Source organism: Rhinoraja longicauda, chromosome 14 (genome assembly GCF_053455715.1).
Source record: "Rhinoraja longicauda isolate Sanriku21f chromosome 14, sRhiLon1.1, whole genome shotgun sequence".
NCBI classification, from domain to species: Eukaryota; Metazoa; Chordata; class Chondrichthyes; order Rajiformes; family Arhynchobatidae; genus Rhinoraja; species Rhinoraja longicauda.
In genome coordinates this window covers 32375303-32401908 of record NC_135966.1, presented here as the reverse complement: position 1 = coordinate 32401908, position 26606 = coordinate 32375303, and the positions used below count along the sequence as shown (strand labels likewise).

General features: G+C 50.8%; 1 protein-coding gene across 1 annotated transcript in view; it reads right to left on the bottom strand.

Moving 5' to 3' along the window:
• Positions 1–63: 63 nt before the first annotated feature.
• LOC144599887 (platelet-derived growth factor receptor alpha-like) overlaps positions 64–26606 on the bottom strand; it is a 32431-nt gene continuing 5888 nt past the window's right edge. Inside the window, 13 exon segments of the mRNA XM_078411157.1 lie at positions 64–168; positions 2579–2711; positions 5526–5618; positions 6406–6453; positions 6456–6616; positions 7637–7760; positions 8957–9072; positions 10929–11118; positions 12405–12561; positions 14180–14307; positions 14737–15003; positions 15997–16254; positions 18248–18299. Of these exon segments, the coding sequence (XP_078267283.1) occupies positions 2680–2711; positions 5526–5618; positions 6406–6453; positions 6456–6616; positions 7637–7760; positions 8957–9072; positions 10929–11118; positions 12405–12561; positions 14180–14307; positions 14737–15003; positions 15997–16254; positions 18248–18287 (1614 nt within the window). The 5' untranslated portion in view covers positions 18288–18299 and the 3' untranslated portion in view covers positions 64–168; positions 2579–2679.

The window sequence follows — 26606 nt, the reverse complement described above, 5'->3', positions numbered from 1 at the left end:
AATGGGGACGGACGGACGGACACAGGGACGAAGCGAAGGGAGGTGACGTAGAGGTGGACTCACTCTTGAGCATCTTGACGGCGACCTTGGTGATGGAGTCTGCGTGCCCCAGGCTGTGGGCAGTGGCTTCTACCACCCGCCCAAAGGCCCCCGAGCCCAGCGTCCTTCCTGGAACAAACAAACCCACATCAGCAACGCTGGCTTCCAAAACACTATTCTTTTTAATAGCTCAATATGTGTTTTTGTTCCTGCAAGCTAAAAATACCGAAGGCTGTTTATTGCATGGTTTCATGGAGTTTTTTAAAACATTTTAAAAAAAAAATATATATATATATATATATATATAAAAGTTTTATTCAAAGAAAAACATACTAAGCAAAATGTGATCAAACAAAAGCCGCCTGTATCGGCAGTTGACAAAATAAACAATTCTCACATTAAAATCCCGCCATCTCTGTCAACAACACATTCGACCCCCCGCGGCGACCAGCGTTCCCGGAAGGCCTCCAGAGTCCCCATGGACACCACGTGTTCCCTCTCCAGGGACACGCGGGCACAGACGAAGTAAGTACAGGGGTAGGCAGCCGACTTCTGTGAGGGCCGTCGACTACCCGCTGCCGACAGGGAGACCCCCTTCTCCCTCCCACCCTCCCCCCTCTGTACCGGGGTGCCCAAAAATTAAAAGCGTAGGGCTAAAATGGAGCCAGAACTTGAGGAGCAGCCCCTTCAGATTTGGGTGTGTTCAGAGGGATTGGTTGTCAATATTCTTGCTGTTGAGGGCGTGCAGCGTAGATTATCATATCATATCATATCATATCATATATATACAGCCGGAAACAGGCCTTTTCGGCCCTCCAAGTCCGTGCCGCCCAGTGATCCCCGTACATTAACACTATCCTACACCCACTAGGGACAATTTTTACATTTACCCAGCCAATTAACCTACATACCTGTACGTCTTTGGAGTGTGGGAGGAAACCGAAGATCTCGGAGAAAACCCACGCAGGTCACGGGGAGAACGTACAAACTCCTTACAGTGCAGCACCCGTAGTCAGGATCGAACCTGAGTCTCCGGCGCTGCATTCGCTGTAAAGCAGCAACTCTACCGCTGCGCTACCGTGCCGCCCTAGAATTCCCAGAATGGCGGGACTGTCGTATGTTGAAAGACTGGAGCGGCTAGGCTTGTATACGCTGGAATTTAGAAGGGGATGAGAGGGGATCTTATCGAAACATATAAGATTATTAAGGGGTTGGACACGTAGAGGCAGGAAACATGTTCCAATGTTGGGGGAGTCCAGAACCAGGGGCCAACGTTTAAGAATAAGGGGTAGGCCATTTAGAACGGAGATGAGGAAAAACTTGATGCCCCAAGATGGGGCACTCTCTGAGTGAAAGAGTTGCAATCTGTGGAATTCTCTGCCTCAGAAGGCAGTGGAGGCCAATTCTCTTAATGCATTCAAGAGAGAGCTAGATAGAGCTCTTAAGGATAGCGGAGTCAGGGGGTATGGGGAGAAGGCAGTAACGGTTTACTGATTCAGAATGATCAGCCATGATCACATTGAATGGTGGTGCTGGCTCGAAGGGCCGAATGGCCTCCTCCTGCATCTATTGTCTATTGTCTATTGTCTATCTCAATGCCTTGTCAATTTCTTATGTTCTGCATAAGTCATAGGAGCAGATCAGGCCATTCGGCCCATCAAGTCTACTCCATCATTCAATCATGGCTGATCTAGCTTTCCCTCTCAACCCCATTCTCCTGCCTTCTCCCCATAACCCCTGACACCCGTACTAATCAAGAATCTGTCAATCTCTACCTTAAAAATACCCACTGACTTGACTCCACAGCTGTCTGTGGCAATAAATTCCTCAGATTCACCACCCAATGGCTAAAGAATTTCCTCCTCATCTCCTTCCTAAAGGGACATCCTTTTATTCTGAGGCTGTGCCCTCTGGTCCTGGATTCACTGGTGGAAACACCCTCTCCACATCCACTCTATCCAGGGCCCCCCTAAACTCCAGCGAGTACAGGCCCAGAACCATCAAACGCTCAATTTCACCGCCTTGTCAACGTCCACCGTCTCCACAGTGTTACTGGAAGCCTGTGTTCTTAAAGAGACAGTCCGCTACATGCAAAATACATTCTAAATAGGTCTGTAATAATGAGATGCTGATGAAGGGTCCCGACCGAAAACATCACCCATCCTTTTTCTCCAGAGCCGAAGGGCCGATTTCCGCACTGTATCTCTAAAGTGAAGTCTAACGTCAGGCAGCATCTGTGGGTCATCTTGGGGCATCTTGGTTGGCATGGGCAGGGTGGACCAAAGGGTCCAGTCTGAAGAAGGGTCCCGACCCGGAAATGTCACCTGTCTTATTTCTCCAGAGATGCTGCCTGACCCGTTGAGTTACTCCAGCGCTTTGTGTCAATCTTTGTAAGAACCAGCATCTGCAGTTTCTTGTTTCTACGCAACGATGGTTCACTGTATCAGGGTACAGGTGACAATACTAAGCCAATACTGGTAACCAAGCACCCTTTGCAAAGTGCCCCCTCCCTCAGTGCAGTCATGTTGCAGCAGCTTACCCAAGGAGAGCTGGTTTCGAGGAAACTCCAACTTGAATCGTACGGTAACTGTGTGGGATCGACGTAGATGTATTCATGGCCATCGGAGCTGATAGATTCAATCACCTTCCAGCGATTTCATAGCGAGGTTTCTGTGGAGTAGGCAGTGTTTAGTTTACGTTTAGTAGTTTAGAGATGAAGCACCGAAGCAGGCCCTCCAGCCCACCGAGCCTGTGCTGACCAGTGATCACCCCGTTCACTAGCACTATCCTACACACTAGGGACAAACCTGCACATCTTTGGAGTGTGGGAGGAAACCGGAGCAGCTGGAGAAACCCACACGGTCACAAGGAGAACGTGCAAACTCCATACAGACAGCACAAGTAGTCAGGATCGAACCCGGGTCTCTGGTGCTGTAAGGCAACAACTCTACCACTGCATCACTGTGCGCCCATAAGTTGGTTTAAATGAGTCGAGGCCTGACATGTGTGTGAAACCTGAACCTCTGTGAGGGTCAGTGTGAGTGGGACACTGCACAAGGTCATAAGTTCATCTTATAGGAGCAGAATTAGTCATTCAGCCAATCAAGTCTACTCCGCCATTCAAGTCAAGTCAAGTCAAGTCAAGTCAATTTTATTTGTATAGCACATTTAAAATCAACCCACGTTGACCAAAGTGCTGTACATCTGATTAGGTACTAAGGAAAAAAAATGAAACATACAGTAGCACGTAAACAGTTCACAGCGCCTCCTCAATGAGCCTCAAACGCTAGGGAGTAGAAATAGGTTTTGAGCCTGGACTTAAAGGAGTCGATGGAGGGGGGGCAGTTCTGATGGGGAGAGGGATGCTGTTCCACAGTCTAGGAGCTGCAACCGCAAAAGCACGGTCACCCCTGAGCTTAAGCCTAGACCGCGGGATAGTGAGTAGCCCCAAGTCGGCCGACCTGAGGGACCTGGAGTTAGAGAGGGGGGTTAGAAGATTTTTGATGTAGGGGGGGAATGTCCATTTAGGGCTTTATTACGTGAATAGGAGGAGCTTGAAGTTGATTCTGTACCGTACAGGAGCCAGTGGAGAGAGGCCAGAATCGGGGTGATGTGGTCCCTTTTACGGGTACCCGTCAGGAGTCTCGCTGCGGCGTTTTGGACCAGTTGCAGGCGGGACATTCAATCATGGCTAATCTATCCGCTCCTCTCAACCCATTCTCCTGCCTTCTCCTCATAACCCCTTATACCTTTTGATTCTAGACTCTCCCACTAGTGGAAATATCCTCTTCACATCCACTCTATCCAGGCTTTTCACTATTTGGTAAGTTTCGATCATCCTTCTAAGCTCCAGTGAGTACAGCCCAGTGCAGTCAAACGCTCATCGTGCGTTAACCCAATCATAACCAAACACGTGCAGGTTTGTCGGTTAATTGGCTTTGGTAAATATTGTAAATTGTCCCCAGTGTGTAGGATAGTGCTTGGTACGGGGTGATAGTGCTGGTCGGCGAGGACTCGATGGGCCGAAGGGCCTGTTTCAGAGCTGTATCTCAAAACTAAAGTAAATCTCAGGAAGTCTCGGCCACCTTTGAGGTTTAGAGAATAAATAACGTGATTTCATGACCATGATGAATCTTGCCGTGGGCAGCAGGATTGAAACTGCTGTGACTGTTTATGAAAAGTTTAGCAGCTGACATAATAAACTTTTTTTGGTTGGGATTGTGACTCAGTGGAAAAATAACTGCTCAATCCTCACTACTGTTAAGTTTTTCCACGGTGTTTCCTGACAGTTATTTTCATATTTACAGGCAAAGAAATAGGCACTTAAATGCATTTTCATTTTTGCCTCTGAAACTATTTTCTCGAGTAATTCATTGGTGTCTCTCTGTGCTGTGGAACGGGGGGGGGGGGGGGGGGGGAGAGGAGGGGGTGGGGGGGGAGAGAGGGGACGGGGGGGAGAGAGGGGACGGAGGGGGAGAGAGGGGACGGGGGAGAGAGGGGACGGGGGGGAGAGAGGGGACGGGGGGAGAGAGGGGACGGGGGGGAGAGAGGGGACAGAGGGGGAGAGAGGGGACGGGGGGGAGAGAGGGGACGGGGGGAGAGAGGGGACGGAGGGGGAGAGAGGGGACGGAGGGGGAGAGAGGGGACTGGGGGGAGAGAGGGGACAGAGGGGGAGAGAGGGGACGGGGGGGAGAGAGGGGATGGGGGGAGAGGGGACGGGGGGGAGAGAGGGGACGGGGGAGAGAGGGGACGGGGGAGAGGGGACGGGGGGGAGAGGGGACGGGGGGAGAGAGGGGACGGGGGGGAGAGAGGGGACGGGGGGGAGAGGGGACGGGAGGGAGAGAGGGGACGGGGGGAGAGAGGGGACGGGGGGGAGAGGGGACGGGGGGGGAGAGGGGGACGGGGGGAGAGAGGGGACGGGGGGAGAGAGGGGACGGGGGGAGAGGGGACGGGGGGAGAGAGGGGACGGGGAGAGAGGGGACGGGGAGAGGGACGGGGAGAGGGGACGGGGGGAGAGGGGACGGGGGGGAGAGAGGGGACGGGGGGAGAGAGGGGACGGGGGGGAGAGAGGGGACGGGGGGGAGAGAGGGACGGGGAGGGAGGGGACGGGGAGAGAGGGGACGGGGAGGGAGGGGACGGGGAGGGAGGGGACGGGGGAGAGAGGGGACGGGGGGGGGAGAGAGGGGGACGGGGAGGGAGGGGACGGGGGAGAGAGGGGACGGGGGGGGGAGAGAGGGGACGGGGAGGGAGGGGGACGGGGGAGAGAGGGGACGGGGAGGGAGGGGACGGGGAGGGAGGGGACGGGGGAGAGAGGGGACGGGGAGGAGAGAGGGGACGGGAGGAGAGGACGGGGAGTGAAGGGATGGGGTAGAGAAAGAGGGGAGGGAAAAGGAAGGGGTGAGGGGAGATGGGGGAAGGACACCTGGTGTGCGTTAGTGAGGGGACGGGCTGTGATGAGTTGGTCTCTCGGTCTCTGGTCTCTTACTTTCTCCAGACGACCATCACCACCACCAACGAGATGATAATGATAACCAGGAACACCAGGATGGTTGCCACGGTGACCAGCTGGGAGTGTAGGCCTGGACGGGGAAGATGGAGCAGTGAGTGACTTTGCCTCATCAGAGCTTCCTTCACCATTCCCACGTCTCCATCAAGCTGAGACACGGCCCCGGTTTTGAGAAGAAACCTACATTTACGTAGCACCTTACTTGACCCGTTGGACAGGTACACGTTTGGGAAAGTTGGGGTTCTTGGTCGGCATGGACAAGTCTGGCCAAAGGGCCACTCTGTGACTCTCTGACATCACCACCTTTCATAGAGTTTTTAGACTTTAGAGTTACAGTCCTTCGGCCCATCAAGTCCGCGCCGACCAATGATTCTTATACTCCGGCATTATCTTACACACTAAGGACAATTTACAATTTTAAAAAGCCAATTAACCTACAAACCCGGATGTCTTTGGGGGTGTGAGAGGAAACCGGAGCACCCGGAGAAAACCCACGCGGTCACAGGGAGAACGTGCAAACTCTGTACAGGCAGCACCAATAGTCAGGATCGACCCTGAGTCTCTGGCGCCGTAAGGCAGCCACTCCACTAACGAAATTCCTTCTCATCTTTCTAAAGGTACGTCCTTTTAATTCTGAGGCTGTGCCCTCTGATCATAGACTCTCCCACTAGTGGAAACATCCTCTCCACATCCACTCTATCCAGGCCTTTCACTATTCGGCAAGTTTCAATGAGGTCCCCCGTCATCCTTCCAAACTCCAGCGAGTACAGGCCCAGTGCCGTGAAACGCTCAGCTCCCACCGGCCGGCCCAGTCTCACCCCCTCCCCCCACCTGCCCCACCCAGCCAGCCACCCACCCACCGTTGGTGACCAGCTTGATGTCGCGGCTGGCCTTGGCGATGCCGTGGCGGTGGAGCAGCGCATGGCAGTGATGTCCCCTCCACTCTCCTGAGTCACAATGCTCTGCACCCGGTAGATCTGGTTGGGTTGGACTTCAAGGACCTTCGTCTGCACCCAGACCCCACTCGCATTGACTCTCAGCCGCGACCACATCCCCTCGTTGCTGTTGCACCTGGAGATAAACCGCAGACAGACAAGCCACACAGTGCTGGAGTAACTCAGCGGGTCGGGCAGCATCTCTGGACAAATGGGGGTAGGTGACGTTTCGGGTCGAGACCCTCCTCAGACTGAGAGTCAGTCGGTATGAGAAGCTACAGAACAAATCAGAGCTGCAACTGATGGCTCAGGAAAGGGGGAGCCCACAATGGTCCATTGTTGGCTGTGTTGGAGGTGATAATGAGGGAGTACGAACAGTGGAACTAGCAGTGGGGAGGGGGGGAATGATGCAGGAGTTACTTGAAATGAATGAAATCAACTTTTCATACTGTTGGGTTGTAAATATGGGGGGGGTGGCCAGTCTCACCCCGGCCACTCCCTCTGCTCCCCTCTCTCATCAGGCAAAAGGTACAGAAGTGTGAAAACGCACACCTCCAGATTCAGGGGACAGTTTGTTCACAGCTGTTAACAGGCAACTAGGACCAGTGGTCCTGACATATCATCCAACTCACTGGACACCCACGGACTATCTTTAATCAGACTTTATTTTGCACTAAACATTATTTCCTTTATCTTTTACTTTACATTAGACTTTAGAGGTACAGCACGGGACAGTCCCTTCGGCCCACCGAGTCCGTGCCGACCAGCGATCACCCCGTACACTGGCACTATCCGACACACTCGGGACAATTGACAATTTACAGAGGGCCAATGAACCTACAAACCCACACGTCTTTGGGATGTGGGAGGAAACCGGGGCACCCGGAGAAAACCCACGTGGTCACAGGGAGAACGTACAAAGTCCACACAGACAGCACCCGTAGTCAGGATCGAACCCGGGCCCTGTGGCACTGTGAGGCAGCAGCTCTACCGCTGCGCCACTCTGTCCTAGATCCGTACACTGTGGATGGGACAGTGCTCAGTACGCCTGTTTGTCAACCAGCATCTGCAGTTCCTTGCTTCTACAGGGGTCGTGTGACTCGCCCTCAGGCTGTAGGACTGAGCCGCGCAGCCCACGCCTATTCCACGCATTTACCTCTTGAGGTTCTGGCAGGTGTACCAGCTGATCTCTGGCATTGGAGAGCCCTCAATGATGCAGGTTACAGTCTGGAGACCATTGGCTTCCAGATAGTCTTTGAGATCCAGGATCCGCGCAGGCACTGTGCAACAGAAGAAAGAATCGCTCATTTAGCAGGTCACGTTGCAGCTCGATACAACCTTAGTTACTTTAGTTTAGGCTTTGACCGGTAGATCAGTTCTACCCAAAGATACTAGAGGAACAAGATGGACCACTCTGTTGAAGTCGTCTATACTGAAGTGTAGCGCGCAAAGGAGCGTAACGGCCGCCATTTTGGTAAGCAAAACCCGCCGCTCGCTATGCCTCTCGCAGTGTAATCAGTGTTGTGGGGGAACAGTATGTGTGATGATACCATTAAAATGCAGAATATATCTCATCTATCAACTCACAGATTTTTGTTATTTTTCTTTTTAAATGTTTCTGCAGGTTTCTGCCTACTAAAATGGCGACGTGACATACTGCGGTTTTTAGGGTCGAGTGGTCTGTCTTGCTCCTCCAGTATCTTTGGTCCTACCCTACACGAGGGAACAATTTACAAAAGCCAATCAACCTACAAACATGCACGCCTTTGGAATGTGGGAGGAAATGGAACATCACACAGTCACGGGGAGAACGATACAAACTCTGCACAGACAGCACCCGTAGTCAGGATTGAACCTGGGTCTCTGGCGCTGTAAGGCAGCAACTCTACCACTGCTCAGTTTCGTAGAGTTTATTGTCACGTGTAATGAGGTACAGTCAAAGCGTTTAGTTGTGTGTTATCCAGTCAGCGGAAAGTCTGGCAATTAAGTCGTCCACAGTGTACAGATACAAGAGAAAGGGGATAATGTTTAGTCCAGGCGAGTCCAATTAAAGATAGTCTGTAGTTCTCCAATGATGTAGATGGGAGGTCAGGACCGATCTCTAGTTGGTGATAAAATGGTTTATTTGCCTGATAACAGCTGGGAAGAAACTGTCCCTGAAACTGGAAGTGCCCACTTTCACACTTCTGTACCTCTTGCCTGAGGGGAGAAGATTGAGTGACCGGGGTGAGACTGGTCCTTGATTATGCTGAGGCAACGTGAAGTGTAGATGGAGACAATGGAAGGGAGGTTGGTTTGTGTGATGGTCTGGGCTGCGTCCACAACTCTCTGCAATGTCTTGGGGTCTTGGATGGAGCCGTTCCCAAACCGTGCTGTGATGCATCCTGATAAGAAGCTTATGGTCTATATGGCCAATGTCACGCGGCCAACACTGAGCGCTCATCGTTCTCGACGCTGAGAGTGGAACGGTGCTCACCGTTTACACTCAGAGTGAAGGTGAGCTCTGCCTTCGCATCTTCATTCCGCACCTCAATACTATAGTTCCCATAGTCCTCCGCCTTCACCCGGATCAGATTGAGTACGCACTGGTACCTGCAGGGGCACAGAGACACAGTCACAGGGGCACAGTCGCAGGGGGGAGAGAGGAGGGGGGAGAGGGGGGAGGGGTGGAGGGGGGAGAGGGGAGGGGGGAGGGGGAGAGGGGGAGAGGGGGGAGAGGGAGAGGGGGAGGGGGAGAGGGGAGAGGGGGAGGGGGGGAGAGGGGAGAGGGGGAGGGGGAGAGGGGGGGAGAGGGGGAGGGGGGAGAGGGGAGAGGGGAGAGGGGGGAGGGGGGAGAGGGGGGGAGGAGGGAGGGGGGAGGGGGGAGAGACACACACAAGCTCAGGTAACATTCTGGTGAACATAGACCAGTACAGCACAGGAACAGGCCCTTCGGCCCAATATGTCTGTGTTGAACATGATGCCAAGACCAATTCTTATCTGCCTGTTCGTAATCCATATCCCTCCGTTACCTACATATCCATCCTGGTGAATCTCTTCTACAACGTAATGACCTCCTTCCTGTCACGATGCCAAAGCCTTCTTCTCTACCCTGTCCACCTGATTCGCTACTTTCAGTGTACCATGCATCTCTGATCCTTCAGATCTCCCTGCTCTACAACACTCTCCAGGTCTCTATCATTCACTATTATAAGACCTGGCCTGTTTGACATGCTAAAGTGCAACACCTCACACTAGTCAGAGTTAAATTCCATTTGCTATTCTTTGGCCCACCTTCCCAACAGATCTAGATCTTGTAGATGGACATAAAATGCTGGAATAACTCAATGGATCAGGCAGTATTTCTGGAGAAAAGGAATAGGTGACGTTTCGGGACGGATTCTTTCTTCAGACTGCTGCCTGAAGTCCAAAGCAGTCTGAAGAAAGGTCTTGACCTGAAACGTCACCCATTCCTTCTCTCCAGAGATGCTGCCTGACCTGCTGAGTTATTCCAGCATTTTGTGATACATCCGACCCGAGATGTCACCTATTGCTTTTCTCCAGAGATGCTGCCTGACTTGCTGAGTTACTCCAGCACTTTGTGTCTATCTCTGGTTTAAACCAGCAGCTGCAGTTCCTTCCTACACCCAGATCCTGTTGTAAACAGACATCCTTCCTCCCTGGCCACGAGAACCAACTATTTTGAACTTTCCATCTTTTATCAATCAAGACAGCCGTGCTCTGGCATTCAAGGCAATATTGTTCAGTTTGTTCTATCTTAACTAACTAAACCAATCTTAACCAAGTCAACCCAAACCAATCTCAACCAAGTCAATCTCAACCAAATCAAACTAAATCAAACCAATTTAAATCAAACCATTCCAAACCAAGCTTCGTTTTGCATGCAGTCCAACCCCTGACCCTCCGATGTACCAGCCCATGTGGGACTGTGGACCACAGTGTCCCACCCAGAGGCTGGTGTTGCTGGGTTAGTGCCAGGGGGCAGGGTCTGCCATTGCCGGGGGCAGGGCCTGGTCGCCGGGGACAGGGCCCGGTCGCAGGGTCTGCCGTCTCCGGGGGCAGGGCCCAGTCACAGGGTGTGCCGTTGCCGGGGGCAGGGCCCGGTCGCCGGGGGCAGGGCCCGGTCGCAGGGTCTGCCGTTGCCGGGGGAAGGGCCCAGTTGCAGGGTGTGCCGTCGCCGGGGGCAGGGCCCGGTCGCCGGGGGCAGGGCCTGGTCACCGGGGGCAGGGCCCGGTCGCCGGGGGCAGGGCCCGGTCGCAGGGTCTGCCGTCACCGGGGGCAGGGCCCAGTTGCAGGGTGTGCCGTTGCCGGGGACAGGGCCCGATCGCCGGGGACATGGCCCGGACGCCGGGGGCAGGGCCGTCGCCGGGGGCAGGGCCCCGGTCATGCCAGGCATTGGGACCTGGTCTTCCCCACACCGTGTGGACAGAGGAGGGTCCATCACCTACCTGTTCTGCCCCAGGGTCTTATTGCTGAACGTCACTTGGTTGGTCCTCTCATTGAAGGCCACGTTGTTCTTCAGCCACCGTACGTTGGGGGCCGGGTAGGCCGAGATGTTAACCACCATCATCTTCACCTCCGACAGGTCTGCGACCTCAACCAGTGACAGGTCGGTGCTCAGCTCCACAAAACCTTTGGCTGCGGAGAGAGAGAGGGGAAGAAAATCACCGTAACACTACTATACTGGGCCGGGCTCAACACAACTCCTCTCCCCTCATATCTGGTTTGGGCAGCTTACCCCCAGTGGTATGAACATCGAATTCTCTAACTTCAAGTAACCCTTCCATCCCCTCTACCGTTGTCCCTCCCCCACCCTAGTTGTCGTACCAGTTTCATTGTCATCCTGCTGAGTTTCACTGTTTGTATCACTCGTTATCACCCTCTCCACAGCCAACAATCGACCATTGTGGGCTCCGCCTTTCCTTGATCATCGTTGATTTGTTCTTTTGTATACCTTTCATTCATTTGTTCTTTGCACCTTTTCATATCTCTAGTTTCCCTCCCCCCTCAGCCTGAAGAAGGGTCTCGACCCAGAACGTCACCTATTCCTTTGTTCCAGAGATGCTGCTTGACTGCTGAGTTACTCCAGCTTTTTCTGTCTATCTTCGATGCAAGCTCCTTCCTAAACTTCCTCTACCCCCCTCACTCCACACTGCCACAGAGCCTCACAGCATGGGAAACAGACACTTCGGCCCAAACTCTCCTATCAAGCAAGAGGTACAGATTCACGGACAGTTTCCACCCAGCTGCTATCAGGCAACTGAACCGTCCTATCACCAACTGGAGAACAGTCCTGACCTCCCTTCTACCTCATTGGAGACCCTTGGACTATCTTTAATTGGACATTACTGGGCTTTATCTTGCACTAAACATTATTCCCATTTGACCCATCAAGTCCACTCCAACATTCAATCACGGCTGATCTGTCTTTCCCTCTCAAATCCATTCTCCCCAATAATGCCTGACATCCTTGCTAATCAAGAATCTGTCAATCTCCGCTTTAAAAATACCCGGTCATGGCTTCCACCACTGTCTGTGGCAATTAATGCCACAGATTCACCACCCTCTGACTCAAGATGTTCCTCCTCAACTCCTTTCTAAAGGTACGCCCTTTTAATCTGAGGCTGTGTCCTCTGGTCCTAGACTCTCCCACTAGTGGAAACATCCTCTCCACTTAGAACTCTATCCAGGCCTTTCATTATTTGGTAAGTTTCAATGATGTCTCCCCTCATCCTTTTAGGAGTTGCAGTCTGAGGAAGGGTCCCGACCCGAAACACCACCCATCCATGTTCTCCAGAGATGCTGCCTGACCCGCTGAGTTACTGCAGCACTTTGCGCGTGTCTGATGCCTAATTTACAAACTCCTGATGTCTGTAGGAAACCCATTGACTCGACACCCGGTTCAAACTGCTGAGATTACTTGCCCAGGACGGTGATGTGCAGAGATTTGTCCTCAGTATGTTGGGGATAGTAGCCGCGGACACTACAGTTGTACCAGCCCGTGTCTTTCAGCAAGGCCTCCTCCAGCACTAGGGTCGAGTTCACCTCCTCACCACCGTCCACCACCTTAATAGTAGCTCCCTGTGCAAACACCATTGAGTTTAGTTTATTGTGTACAGTTTTGGTCTCCTAATCTGAGGAAAGACATTCTCGCCTTAGAGGGAGTACAGAGAAGGTTCACCAGATTGATCCCTGGGATGGCAGGACTTTCATATGAAGAAAGTCTGGATAAACTAGGCTTGTACTCGCTGGAATTTAGAAGACTGAGGGGGGATCTTATTGAAACATATAAAATTAAGGGGTTGGAGAGGCTAGATGCGGGAAGATTGTTCCCGATGTTGGGTAAGTCCAGAACCAGGGGTCACAGCTTAAGGATAAGGGGGAAGTCTTTTAGGACCGAGATGAGAAAACATTTCTTCACACAGAGAGTGGTGAGTCTGTGGAATTCTCTGCCACAGAAGGTAGTTGAGGCCAGTTAGGGCGGCACGGTAGCACAGCGGTAGAGTTGCTGCTTTACAGCGAATGCAGCGCCGGAGACTCAGGTTCGATCCTGACTACGGGTGCTGCACTGTAAGGAGTTTGTACGTTCTCCCCGTGACCTGCGTGGGTTTTCTCCGAGATCTTCGGTTTCCTCCCACACTCCAAAGACGTACAGGTATGTAGGTTAATTGGCTGGGTAAATGTAAAAATTGTCCCTAGTGAGTGTAGGATAGTGTTAATGTATGGGGATCGCTGGGCGGCACGGACTTGGAGGGCCGAAAAAAGGCCTGTTTCCGGCTGTATATATATGATAGTTCATTGGCTATATTTAAGAGGGAGTTAGATGTGGCCCTTGTGGCTAAAGGGATCAGGGGGTATGGAGAGAAGGCAGGTACAGATTACTGAGCTGGATGATCAGCCATGATCATATTGAATGGCGGTGCAGGCTCGAAGGGCCGAATGGCCTACTCCTGCACCTATTTTCTATGTTTCTATGTCACGTGTACTGAGGTGCAGTGAAAAGCTTTTTGTTGCGTGCTATCCAGTCAGAGGAAAGGCCATACAGGATTACAATCGAGCCGTCCACAGTGTGCAGATACAGGATGAAGGGAATAACGTTTAGTTCAAGATCAACTCCAGTAAAGTACGATTAAAGATAGTCCGAGGGTCTTCAATGAGGTAGATGGGAGGTCAGGACGGCTCTCTAGTTGGTGAGAGGATGGTTGAGTTGCCTGATACCAGCCGGGAAGAAACTGTCCCTCAATCTGGAGGTGTGCGTTTTCACATTTCTGCACTTCTTGCCCGATGGGAGAGGGGAGAAGAGGGAGTGACCGGGGTGAGAACGAGACAAGACTTCAGTGATACAGCATGGAAACAGACCCTTTGGCCCACTGAATCTCCATGACCAGCGATCCTCTGTATACTAGCGCCATCCTACACACTAGGGACAGTTTATAATTTTTACAGAAGCCAATGAACTTTGGAGTGTGAAAGGACCCGGGGAACACCCACACGGTCCCAGGGAGAACGTACAAACTCCACATAGAGAGCACCCGTGGTCAGGATTGAACCCTGGTCTCTGGCGGAGTAAGGCAGCAACTCTACCTCTGCGCGCCACTGTGCCTAACCCTACCCCTGACCCACAGAGATGCTCCTGCACATTGTGTTTGGGTCAAGGCTTGTTGGTGTTTAACAGTTTCTGCACCTTCTGCACACATACCTCACTCCTGGGGAACGTCCAGTTGAAATCCAGCAGCTCAACATTGGCAGAACAGGTGATGCTAATGGCTTCCCCCCTCTTCACCACCGTCCTCGGCGCCCGGAGCCGAACCACCAGGTTGTCAGGAGCTGCAGGGTAGAAATACCACCGTGACATCTCACTCATCGTTAGAGCAAGGCAGGCCCAACGCAAGGCACTACAGAGAGGGTGGGTCCAGCCCACCATCATGAGGAGGGAGGGAAGAAGAGCGAGGGAGAAAGAGGGAGAGAGAAAGAGCGAGGGGGAGGGAGGGTGAAAGAGGGAGGGGAAGGGAGAGTGAAAGAATAAGTGAGGGTGTTGGAGAAAGAGGAAGTGAGGGAGGAGGGGGAGGGAAGGAGGAGGGGAGGGAAGGAGGAGGGGGAGGGAGAGGGAAGGAGGAGGGAGAGGAGGGGAGGGAAGGAGGGGGGAGGGACGGAGGGGGGAGGGAGAGGGAGGAGGGGAGGGAAGGAGGAGGGAGAGGAGGGGAGGGAAGGAAGGGGGAGGTCACGCTGCGGACCTTTGTTGAAGGATGCTGTCACCTGAAAACCTTTGCACAAAGTATTCCTCGGACTCCTGCTCCTCTCCGTGAAGGCTGGCCTTGCACCAATACGTGCCGTCCTTGAACCTGCCGGTGAAGCCGCGCTTGTTGTCGTAGGGGGTGTCCACCAGGCTCTCTGTCTCGCCGTGGTAGAGCGAGACTTGGATGTCGGGGTTGGTCACCATGCAGGGCACCGTGATGTGCGCAGAATTCTCGTCCATGATCACCATCTCCTGCTGGGTCTGGGGACGGAACCACTCCTTGGGATCTGTCAGAGAGATGGTCCCTGGTTTTAGCTTCCCTCTCGCAGAGCACACTCTAGTTTGGTTAAGAGATACAGCACAGAAACAGGCCCTTCGGCCCACCGGGCCGTGATTCCCGTACACTCACGCTATCCTACACACTAGGGATAATTAACAGAAGCCAATTAACCTACAAACCTGTATGCCTTTGGTATGTGGGAGGAAACCGGAGCACCCGGAGAAAACCCACGCGGTCACAGGGAGAACATGCAACCTCTGTACAGGCAGCACCCGTGGTCAGGATCGAACCCAGGTCTCTGGCGCTGTGAGGCAGCAACTCTACCACTGCCCCAGTGTGCCACCCTTGCGTGCTGAGAACAGACCAATAACGGTGGCATAGTGTGAGGTTCTAGGACTGGAGGCCATGGTCTTAGAATAAAAAGACGTATCTTTAGAAACGAGATGAGGAAGAATTTCTTTAGGCAGATTGATCGATTCTTGATTGGTACGGGTATCAGGGTGATGGGGAGAAGGCAGGAGAATGGGGTTGAGAGGGAAAGATAGATCAGCCATGATTGAATGGCAGAGTAGACTCGATGGGCCGAATGGCCTGATCCTGCTCCTAAAACTTATGAACATGATAAAACATGAATTGGCACAGCGGTGGCTGCATGGAACATGCTGCCAGTGGAGGTAGTTGAGGTGTTACTATTGCAACGTTTCAGAAACATTTAGACAGGAACATTGATATGACAGGTTTAGAGGGATATGAGGCAAATGCAGGCAGGTGGGACGAGTGTAGATGGGGCATGTTGGTCAGTGTTGGCAAGTTGGGCCATGTTGGTCAGTGTTGGCAAGTTGGGCCGAGGGGCCTGTTTCACCCTCATTGGCTCTATGGCTCTAAAAGGAGAAAGGAAGCTCAGTCTAACCGCTGACTTGTGCTCGTGTACCGTGGTGTCCCAACGCTGGTACTCAACGCCAATAGCGGCAAGCGAGAGAGGAAGGCAGGAGCCACTGACCTGGCACGAAGACGTAGACGCTGAGCAGGGGGGTTTTGTTGGCGGAGCAGACGTACTTTCTGGTGTGGATGCTGGCGGCGTTGTAAATGTGCAGGTACCGGCCGTCAGTCTGGACATTGTCCACCCCATCGTAAAACCAGTCGACGGGGCCGCTGGCCGAGCAGTTCACAGTGGCGTTGGAGGAAGGTTCTAGAATCAGCTCCCGAAACTCCACGGCTCGTCCGCGACGGGCAGCAAGTGAACACGCAATCAGGAGTCCTAGAACGGCACACCAACGTCACGGAAAGCCAGCAATGCATCCTGCTCCCTGCCTGTTGTTTTCTGGCTTAGTTTAGTTGTAGCTTTTAGTTGTAGTTGAAGTATTAGTTGGAGTATTAGCTTATTGACACGTGTACCAAGGTACAGTGAAAAGATGTTTTGCTGTGCACCATCCAGTCAGCAGAACGACTGTACATGATTACAATCAAGCTGTCCATATTGTACAGACACAGGTTCAGTTTAGTTTATTATTATTGTTACGTGTACCGAGGTACAGTGAAAAGTTTATTGCTGCGTGCTATCCAGTCAGCTGAAAGACTATACATGATTACAATCGAGCCGTCCACAGTGTACAGATAAAGGGGACTATGTTTTGTGCACGATAAAGTCCCGTAAAGTCTGATTAAAGATAGTCCGAGGGTCTCCAACGAGGTAGATGGGAGGTCAGGACCGCTCTCCAGTTGGTGATAGGATGGTTCAGTTGCCTGATAATAGCTGGGAAGAAACTGTCCCTGAATCTGGAGGTGTGTGATTATACACTTATGTACCTCAAAGGATGGACCCGACCTGAAACGTTGCCTGTCCATGTTCTCCAGAGATGCTGCCTGACCCGCTGAGTTACTCCAGCACTTTGTATCTATCATTTGTTTAGTTTATTATTGTTATGTGTACCGAGGTACAGTAGAAAGGTTTTGTCTGCATGCTATCCAGACAAAGGAAAGACGATACATGAACACAATCAATCGAGTAATCCACAGTGCAGAGATAAAAGGGAAAAAGGTACGATATTTAGTGCATGCAATGGCATTGAAGTGCAGGAGGAACTCAGCAGGTCAGGCAGCATCTGTGGAGGGAGTGGACAGACGATGTCTCGGGTCGGGACCCATCTTCAGAATGATTGGAATAGGGATATAGGTGGGATGGGATGGGGGGGGGGGGGAAAGGCATAGGGGTAGAAAGGGCGAGATAACCTGTATCCACCTGTCACTTGAGAAGACACAAAGTGCTGAAGTAACTTTAGGGGTGGTGGAGCTGCTGTCTCAGAGTGCCAGGGACACGGGCTCAACCTGACTATGGGTGGTAGAGCTGCTGTCTTAGAGTACCAGGGACACAGACGGGCTCAATCTGACTATGGGTGGTAGAGCTGCTGTCTCAGAGTACCAGGGACACAGACGGGCTCAATCTGACTATGGGTGGTAGAGCTGCTGTCTCAGAGTGCCAGGGACACAGACGGGCTCAATCTGACTATGGGTGGTAGAGCTGCTGTCTCAGAGTGCCAGGGACACAGACGGGCTCAATCTGACTATGGGTGGTAGAGCTGCTGTCTCAGAGTGCCAGGGACACAGACGGGCTCAATCTGACTATGGGTGGTAGAGCTGCTGTCTCAGAGTGCCAGGGACACAGACGGGCTCAATCTGACTATGGGTGGTAGAGCTGCTGTCTCAGAGTGCCAGGGACACAGACGGGCTCAATCTGACTATGGGTGGTAGAGCTGCTGTCTCAGAGTGCCAGGGACACAGACGGGCTCAACCTGACTATGGGTGCTGTCTATACGGCACGTTCTCCCTGTGCTGGTTTTCTCCCGATGCTCCGGTTTCATCCCACATCCTAAACAAGTGCAGGTTCCCTGGCTTCTGTAAATTGTCCCCAGTTAGTTGGCTAGAGCAAGTGTACGGGGTGATCACTGGTCAGTACGGACTCGGGAGGTCGTAGAGCTCATTTCCACGATACATCTCCAAACTAAACTAAACAAAACTCAGCGTGTCAGGCGGCATCCTTGGAGAACATGGAGCGATGATGTTTTGGGTCGGAGCCCTTCCTCAGACTGATTGTGTGGGGGGGGGGGGGAGGGGGGGGAATGGAGAAGCTGGGAGGGGCAGGGTAAAGCCTGGCAGGTAATAGGCGGATACAAATGAGGGGGGATCTATAGGTGGATGGTTGCCCTCCTAGCGCGAGATTGCCAAGGACCACGTGTGCCCCGTGAAGAACATACCAGCAAGGAGGACATCCCAGCAAACGGTGGACATCTTCATCCAAGCAACGAGCTGTGGAGAGACCAAGAACAGGGGGTTAGTTTTGTGTGTGTGGATTAGTCGGTCAACACAAAGGAAGTCCAATCCAAGGGAGGAGAACGTTGAGATAGTTCATAAGTCATAGGAGCAGAATTAGGCCATTCGGCCCATCGAGTCTACTCCACCATTCAATGATGGCTGATCAACCCCATTCTCCTGCCTTCTCCCCATAACCTGTGACACCCGTACTAATCAAGAATTTGTCAGACTCCTCTTTAAGAATACTCAATGACTTGGCCTCCACAGCCATCTGTGGCAATGAATTCCACAGATTCACTATCTTCTGGCTAAAGAAATTCCTCATCATCGCCTTTCTAAAGGTACGTCCTTCTATTCTGAGCTGTGCCGAGGCAGCGTAAAGTGTAGATGGAGTCAATGGAAGGGAGGTTAGTTTGTGCGATGGTCTGGGCTGCGTTCTCAGTGAAAAACTATAATAAACGTGACAATAAACTAAACTATAACCACTTCCTGCACTTCCATCCACAGATTGCACAGTTCAGCAGAACGGCTCTCAATTACTTCCTGAGTTTCAGCTTGTGTAACGTAATGAGTGTGGTCTGATGAGAAACAGACACAGGCTCGAGCCCCTCCTCATCCTGCAACCCTTCGCTCCACAACCCCTGGCCCACCGTGAGAAGGCAAAAGGTCACATTGCTTCTCATTCCTTCACTGTAGGCGGAGGAGGGGAGTGATCATGAGACTCTGTCCCTTAGAAAACAGAACGTAGAACAATACAGCACAGGAACGGGCCCTTTGGCCCACAATGTCTGTGCCGAACATTGGATTAGACAATAGACAATAGACAATAGGTGCAGGAGTAGGCCATTCAGCCCTTCGAGCCAGCACCGCCATTCAATGCGATCATGGCTGATCACTCTCAATCAGTACCCCGTTCCTGCCTTCTCCCCATACCCCCTCACTCCGCTATCCTTAAGAGCTCTATCCAGCTCTCTCTTGAAAGCATCCAACGAACTGGCCTCCACTGCCTTCTGAGGCAGAGAATTCCACACCTTCACCACTCTCTGACTGAAAAAGTTGTTCCTCATCTCCGTTCTAAATGGCCTACCCCTTATTCTTAAACTGTGGCCCCTTGTTCTGGACTCCCCCAACATTGGGAACATGTTTCCTGCCTCTAATGTGACCAATCCCCTAATTATCTTATATGTTTCAATAAGATCCCCCCTCATCCTTCTAAATTCCAGTGTATACAAGCCTAATTGCTCCAGCCTTTCAACATACGACAGTCCCGCCATTCCGGGAATTAACCTAGTGAACCTACGCTGCACGCCCTCAATAGCAAGAATATCCTTCCTCAAATTTGGAGACCAAAACTGCACACAGTACTCCAGGTGCGGTCTCACCAGATTAGAGACACAGCGTGGAAACAAGTCCCTTCGGCCCACCAGGTCTGCGCCGACCATCGATCACCCTCTCACTACTTCTTTCTATCCTACACACTAGGGACAATTTATAGACTCAATTTAACTCAACTCAGTTGGTCAGGCAGAATCTCTGGAGAACATGGATAGGTGATGTTTCAGGTTGGGGCCCTTCTTCTGGGTTGTTACTCTACTTCTTAATTTAGTTTACTTTAGAGATACAGCATGGAAACAGGCCCTTCGGCCCACTGAGTCCACGCCAACCATCGAACACCCGTTCACACTAGTTCTATGTTATCCCACTTTCTCATCCACTCCCTACACACTGGGGGAAATTTTACAGAGGCCAATTAACATACGAACCTGTATGTCTTTGGGATGTGGGAGGAAACCAGAGCACCAGGAGGAAACCCACACAGTCACAGGGAGAACGTGCAAACTCCACACAGACAGACGGTCGGGAACGACCCCAGGTCTTTGGCGCTTTGTGTTGCCTGAAACATTGTCTATCCATTTCCCTCCACAGATGCTGCCTGACTCAGAGTTCTTCCAGCACTCTGTGTTTTGCATCGTGATAGACACAAGGTGCAGGAGTAACTTTGCGGGTCAGGCAGCATCACTGGAGAAAAAGGATGGGTGACGTTTCGGGTCGCGACCCGAATGTACCTCAGACTCGAAAGTCACCCATCATTTTCTCCAGAGATGCTGCCTGACCCGCTGAATTACTCCAGCACTTTGTGTCTATCTTCAGTATATACCAGCATCTGCAGTTCCTTTCTACACAGGGAATCGTGGCTTGGGCCTTCGAGACCCTTCAGCCCACTATGTCCCTGTCAGCTCCTTAATTAGTCCAGGTCCTCTGCCTCTCCCCAAATTGCTGCAAACTGCCTTTCTGGTATTTCTTCAGTGCCAACCGAAAATTCCTGTTGATTCCGATCTCACCACAGGTTGAGAACATAGATTGGAGAATACAGCGGCAGTCTGTGTAGCAACCTTCTCCCTCTCTCCCCCTCAAATTCCATCAATTTCCTCTCGATCTCTGCTCACTGAACACAGAACACAGAACAGTACAGCACAGAAACAGGCCCTTCGGCCCACTATGTCCATGCCTCACATGATGCCAAAATAAACTAATCTCCTCTGTCTGCACATGATCCATATCCCTCAATTCCCTGCATATCCATTTGCCCATCTCAAACGCCACCATGCTATCTGCCTCCACCACCACACTGTGTAAAAAACCCGCCCCGCACATCTCCTTTAAACTTTGCCCCTCACGCCTTAATGCTGACCTTCTGCTCTTTGATGTTTCCACCATGGGGAAAAGGTTTTGACTATCTACCCTATCTTTGCCCCCTCATAATTTTATACACTTCTATCAGGTCTCCCCTCAACCTCTGACGCTCCAGAGAAAACAATCAAACTTCTCCTTATAGCTAATTCCCTCTAATCCAGGCATCATTCCGGTAAACCTCCTCTGCTCCCTCTCCAGAGCCTCCACACCCTTCCTGTAATGGGGGGGGGGGGGGGGGGGGGGGGGGGGCAGAACTGCAGGCAATACTCCTAATGCATCCTAACCAAAGTCTTACACAGTTACAACATGACTTCCTGACTCTCATACCTAATGCCTTGATGTATCAGATGACCTCTGGTCACTGATATTCCCACCATTGGGAATCGTTTCTTCTGATTTATTCAATTAAAACTTCTGCTATTTTGAAAACCATGATTAAGCTCTTTAATCTTCCTTCCCAGGAGAAAATCCTCTTAGTCCCTCCACATGTTACTGAGCAACCGATGATGTGTCTTTGCTCAAAACACTGAAGCCAACTTCCTTTCACAAGACAAAAATGTAGTCTGCATTACGGGACAATAACTCACAGCATCAACGAGTCATAGAGCTTTACAGCACAGAAACATGCCCTTCGGCCCACTTTGTCCAGGCCAACCAATGTTGCATACCGGGCTGATCGAATTTTCCTGCATTTGGCGCACAGCCCACTAAACCCTTCCTACCTCTGGAGGGTTTAGTTTAATTTATTTTTATTGTCACATGTACCCGAGGTACAGCGGACAGCTTTTTGTGGTGTGCTATCCAGTCAGTGGAAAGACCATACACTATTACAATCAAGCAGTCCACAGTGTACAGGTAAAGGATAAAGGGAATAATGTTCACTGCAAGATAAAGTGCAGTAAAGTCCAATTAAAGATGGTCCAAGGGTTTCCAATGAGGTAGATGGGAGGTCAGGGCTACTCTCTAGTTGGTGATAGGATGGTTCAGTTGCCTGATAACAGCTGGGGAGAAACTGTCCCTGAATCTGAGGCACACTTCTGTACCTCTTGCCTGATAGGAGAGAGGAGAAGAGGTAGTGACTGGGATGAGAATGGTTCTTGATTATGCTGGTGGCCTTGCCGAGGCAGCTTGAAGTGTAGAGGGAGAAACAAGGATCTGCAGGTGCTGGTTTTGGAAGTAACTCAACAGGTCAAGCAGCAACTCTGGAGAACATGGATTGGTGATGTTTTGGGTTGGGACTCTTCTTTGGTCATGAGAGTCTGACGAAGGTTCAGACCCAAAACGTCACCTATCTATGTTCTTCAGAGATGCTGCCTGACCCGCTGAGTTACTCCAGCAGTTCTATCCTACGCAGTAGGGACAATTTACATGTTACAGAAGCCAATTAACCTACGAACCTGTATGTCTTCGGGGTATGGGAGGAAACCAAAGGAAACCCACACCGTCACAGTAGAATGTACAAACTACGCACACAGTCAGCACCCGAGGTCAGGATCGAACCTGGGTCTGTGGCGCTGTGGAACAGCAGCTCTGCCCACTGCGCCCTGGAGCTGCCATTTCTCATTTGAAACTCATCTCCAGCGAACATTATCAGACAATGAGTGCTCTGAAGAAGTGCCCCGACCCGACACGGCACCGATCCACATTCTCCAGAGATGTGGCCTGACCCGCTGAGTTACTCCAGTGCTCGGTGTGTAACACTGACACCCTTATGGACTCGTATACAATTGGCAAAGATCCCATCAAACATCCGGAATAGTTGCTGAATTCCCTGACCTCTTCTGCCAAACAGATGAGGAGAAATAAAAACATGGGAATGGTTTAGGACGTGTTTACGTAAAGGGAAGACTAGGAGAGATGTTGACACAGACCCATTGTGGGTTGACAAGCACATAAGTACTCAGTATTTAATAGATCAGCAGAGCCTGGGAATCGCAACAGTCTCGGAGACGTGGGAGAAAGGTTACTGGGAGAGAGGAACCAGCTGGCTCTCAAACCCAGGAATCAATGAAGTCTTAAAGAGACAGCAGCACATTTACAGCTTAGTACTTTTGAAGAGGAGATTGACTGGTAAGGGGTTAAAGGTTATGACGAGAAGGTGGGAGAATGGAGTTGAGAATGGAGTTGAGAGGGAAAGATAGATCAGTTATGATTGAATGGCGGAGTAGAATCGAAGGGCTGAATGGCCTAATTCTGCTCCTATGTCATACGGCTTAGTTTAGAGATACTGCATGGAAACAGGCCCTACGGCCCACCGAGTCCATGCTGACCAGCGATCATCCCATACACTAGCAATACCCTACACACTTGCAACAATTTACAATTTTACCGAAGCCAATTAACCTACAAACCAGCACGTCAATAGACAATAGACAATAGGTGCAGGAGTAGACCATTCAGCCCTTCAAGCCAGCACCGCCATTCAATGCGATCATGGCTGATCACTCTCAATCAGTACCCCGTTCCTGCCTTCTCCCCATACCCCCTCACTCCGCTATCCTTAAGAACTCTATCCAGCTCTCTCTTGAAAGCATCCAACGAACTGGCCTCCACTGCCTTCTGAGGCAGAGAATTCCACACCTTCACCACTCTCTGACTGAAAAAGTTCTTCCTCATCTCCGTTCTAAATGGCCTACCCCTTATTCTTAAACTGTGGCCCCTTGTTCTGGACTCCCCCAACATTGGGAACATGTTTCCTGCCTCTAATGTGTCCAATCCCCTAATTATCTTATATGTTTCAATAAGATCCCCCCTCATCCTTCTAAATTCCAGTGTATACAAGCCTAATTGCTCCAGCCTTTCAACATACGACAGTCCCGCCATTCCGGGAATCAACCTAGTGAACCTACGCTGCACGCCCTCAATAGCAAGAATATCCTTCCTCAAATTTGGAGACCAAAACTGCACACAGTACTCCAGGTGCGGTCTCACCAGGGCCCGGTACAACTGTAGAAGGACCTCTTTGCTCCTATACTCAACTCCTCTTGTTACGAAGGCCAACATTCCATTGGCTTTCTTCACTGCCTGCTGTACCTTTCAGTGACTGATGCACTAGGACACCCAGATCTCGTTGAACATCCCCTCTTCCTAACTTGACACCATTCAGATAATAATCTGCCTTTCTATTCTTACTTCCAAAGTGAATAACCTCACACTTATCTACATTAAACTGCATCTGCCATGTATCCGCCCACTCACACAACCTGTCCAAGTCACCCTGCAGCCTTATTGCATCTTCCTCACAATTCACACTACCCCCCAGCTTAGTATCATCTGCAAATTTGCTAATGGTACTTTTAATCCCTTCATCTAAGTCATTAATGTATATCGTAAATAGCTGGGGTCCCAGCACCGAACCTTGCGGTACCCCACTAGTCACTGCCTGCCATTCCGAAAGGGACCCATTTATCCCCACTCTTTGCTTTCTGTCTGTCAACCAATTTTCTATCCATGTCAGTATCCTACCCCCAATACCATGTGCTCTAATTTTGCCCACTAATCTCCTATGTGGGACCTTGTCGAAGGCTTTCTGAAAGTCGAGGTACACCACATCCACTGACTCTCCCCTGTCAATTTTCCTAGTTACATCCTCAAAAAATTCCAGTAGATTTGTCAAGCATGATTTCCCCTTCGTAAATCCATGCTGACTCGGAATGATCCTGTTACCGCTATCCAAATGCTCAGCAATTTCGTCTTTTATAATTGACTCAGCATCTTCCCCACCACTGATGTCAGACTAACTGGTCTATAATTACACATTTTCTCTCTCCCTCCTTTCTTAAAAAGTGGGATAACATTTGCTATCCTCCAATCCACAGGAACTGATCCTGAATCGATAGAACATTGAAAAATGATCTCCAATGCTTCCACTATTTCTAGAGCCACCTCCTTAAGTACCCTGGGATGCAGACCATCAGGCCCTGGGGATTTATCAGCCTTCAGTCCCATCAGTCTACCCAAAACCATTTCCTGCCTAATGTGGATTTCCTTCAGTTCCTCCATCACCCTAGGTTCTCCGGCCCCTAGAACATTTGGGAGATTGTGTGTATCCTCCTCAGTAAACACAGATCCAAAGTAACGGTTTAACTCGTCTGCCATTTCTTTGTTCCCCATAATAAATTCCCCTGCTTCTGTCTTCAAGGGACCCACATTTGCCTTGACTATTTTTTTCCTCTTCACGTACCTAAAAAAACTTTTGCTATCCTCCTTTATATTATTGGCTAGTTTACCCTCGTACCTCATCTTTTCTCCCCGTATTGCCTTTTTAGTTAACTTTTGTTGCTCTTTAAAAGAGTCCCAATCCTCTGTCTTCCCACTCTTCTTTGCTATGTTATACTTCGTCTCCTTAATTTTTATGCTGTCCTTGACTTCCCTCGTCAGCCACTGGTGTCTCTTACTCCCCTTAGAGTCTTTCCGCCTCTTTGGGATAAATTGATCCTGCAACCTCTGCATTATTCCCAGGAATACCTGCCATTGCTGTTCTACCGTCTTCCCTGCTAGGGCCTCCTTCCAGTCAATTTTGGCCAGCTCCTGCCTCATGCCTCTGTAATCCCCTTTGCTATACTGTAATACCGACACTTCCGATTTTCCCTTCTGCCTTTCCATTTGCAGAGTAAAACTTATCATGTTGTGATCACTGCCTCCTAATGGCTCTTTTACCTCTAGTCCCCTTATCAGATCAGGATCATTACACAACACTAAATCCAGAATTGCCTTCTCCCTGGTAGGCTCCAGTACAAGCTGTTCTAAGAATCCATCTCGAAGGCACTCTACAAACTCTCTTTCCTGGGGTCCATTTCCAACCTGATTTTCCCAGTCTACCTGCATGTTGAAATCTCCCATAACCACCGTAGCATTACATTTGTGACACGCCAATTTTATCTCCTGGGGTGTGGGAGGAAACCAGAGCACCCAGAAGATGCAGTCACAGTGAGAACGTGCAAACTCAGTGCAGACAGCACCGGTAGTCAGGATTGAACCTGGGTCTCTGGCGCTGTAAGGCAGCAACTCTACCGCTGCGCCACTGTGACACCAAGAGATGTTCGCAAATAATTCCACCTGAGGCAAATCGAAATATCACCCATCCATGTTCTCCAGGGATGCTGCCCAAACCGCTGAGTTACTCAAGGACTTAGTTTTAGTTTAGTTTAGTTTATTGTCACGTGTACCGAGGTACAATGAAAAGCTTTTTGTTGCTATCGAGTGAGCGCAAAGTGTACACATGATCACAATCAAGGCGTCCAATGTGTACAGATACATGTCAAGAGCCACATTGTCATGTGTTCCGAAACGGAACAATGAACTTCTTGCTCGCAGTCGCACAACAGGCATGTAATGAAGATAAAGGGAATAATGTTTAGTGCAAGATGAAGTCTAATAATGTCCGATTAATGATAGTCCGAGGTTTTTCAATAAAACAATAAACGAAATAATAAAACAAATCAAACTAAGCCTGTATCTGTACACTGTGGATGGTTTGATTGTAATCAGCATGGTCTTTCCACTGACTGGATCGCTCTCAACACAAAAGCTTTCCAGTGTACCTCGGTACACGGGACATTAATAATAAACTAAACTAACCAAGGTCTGAAGAAGGGATCTGATCCG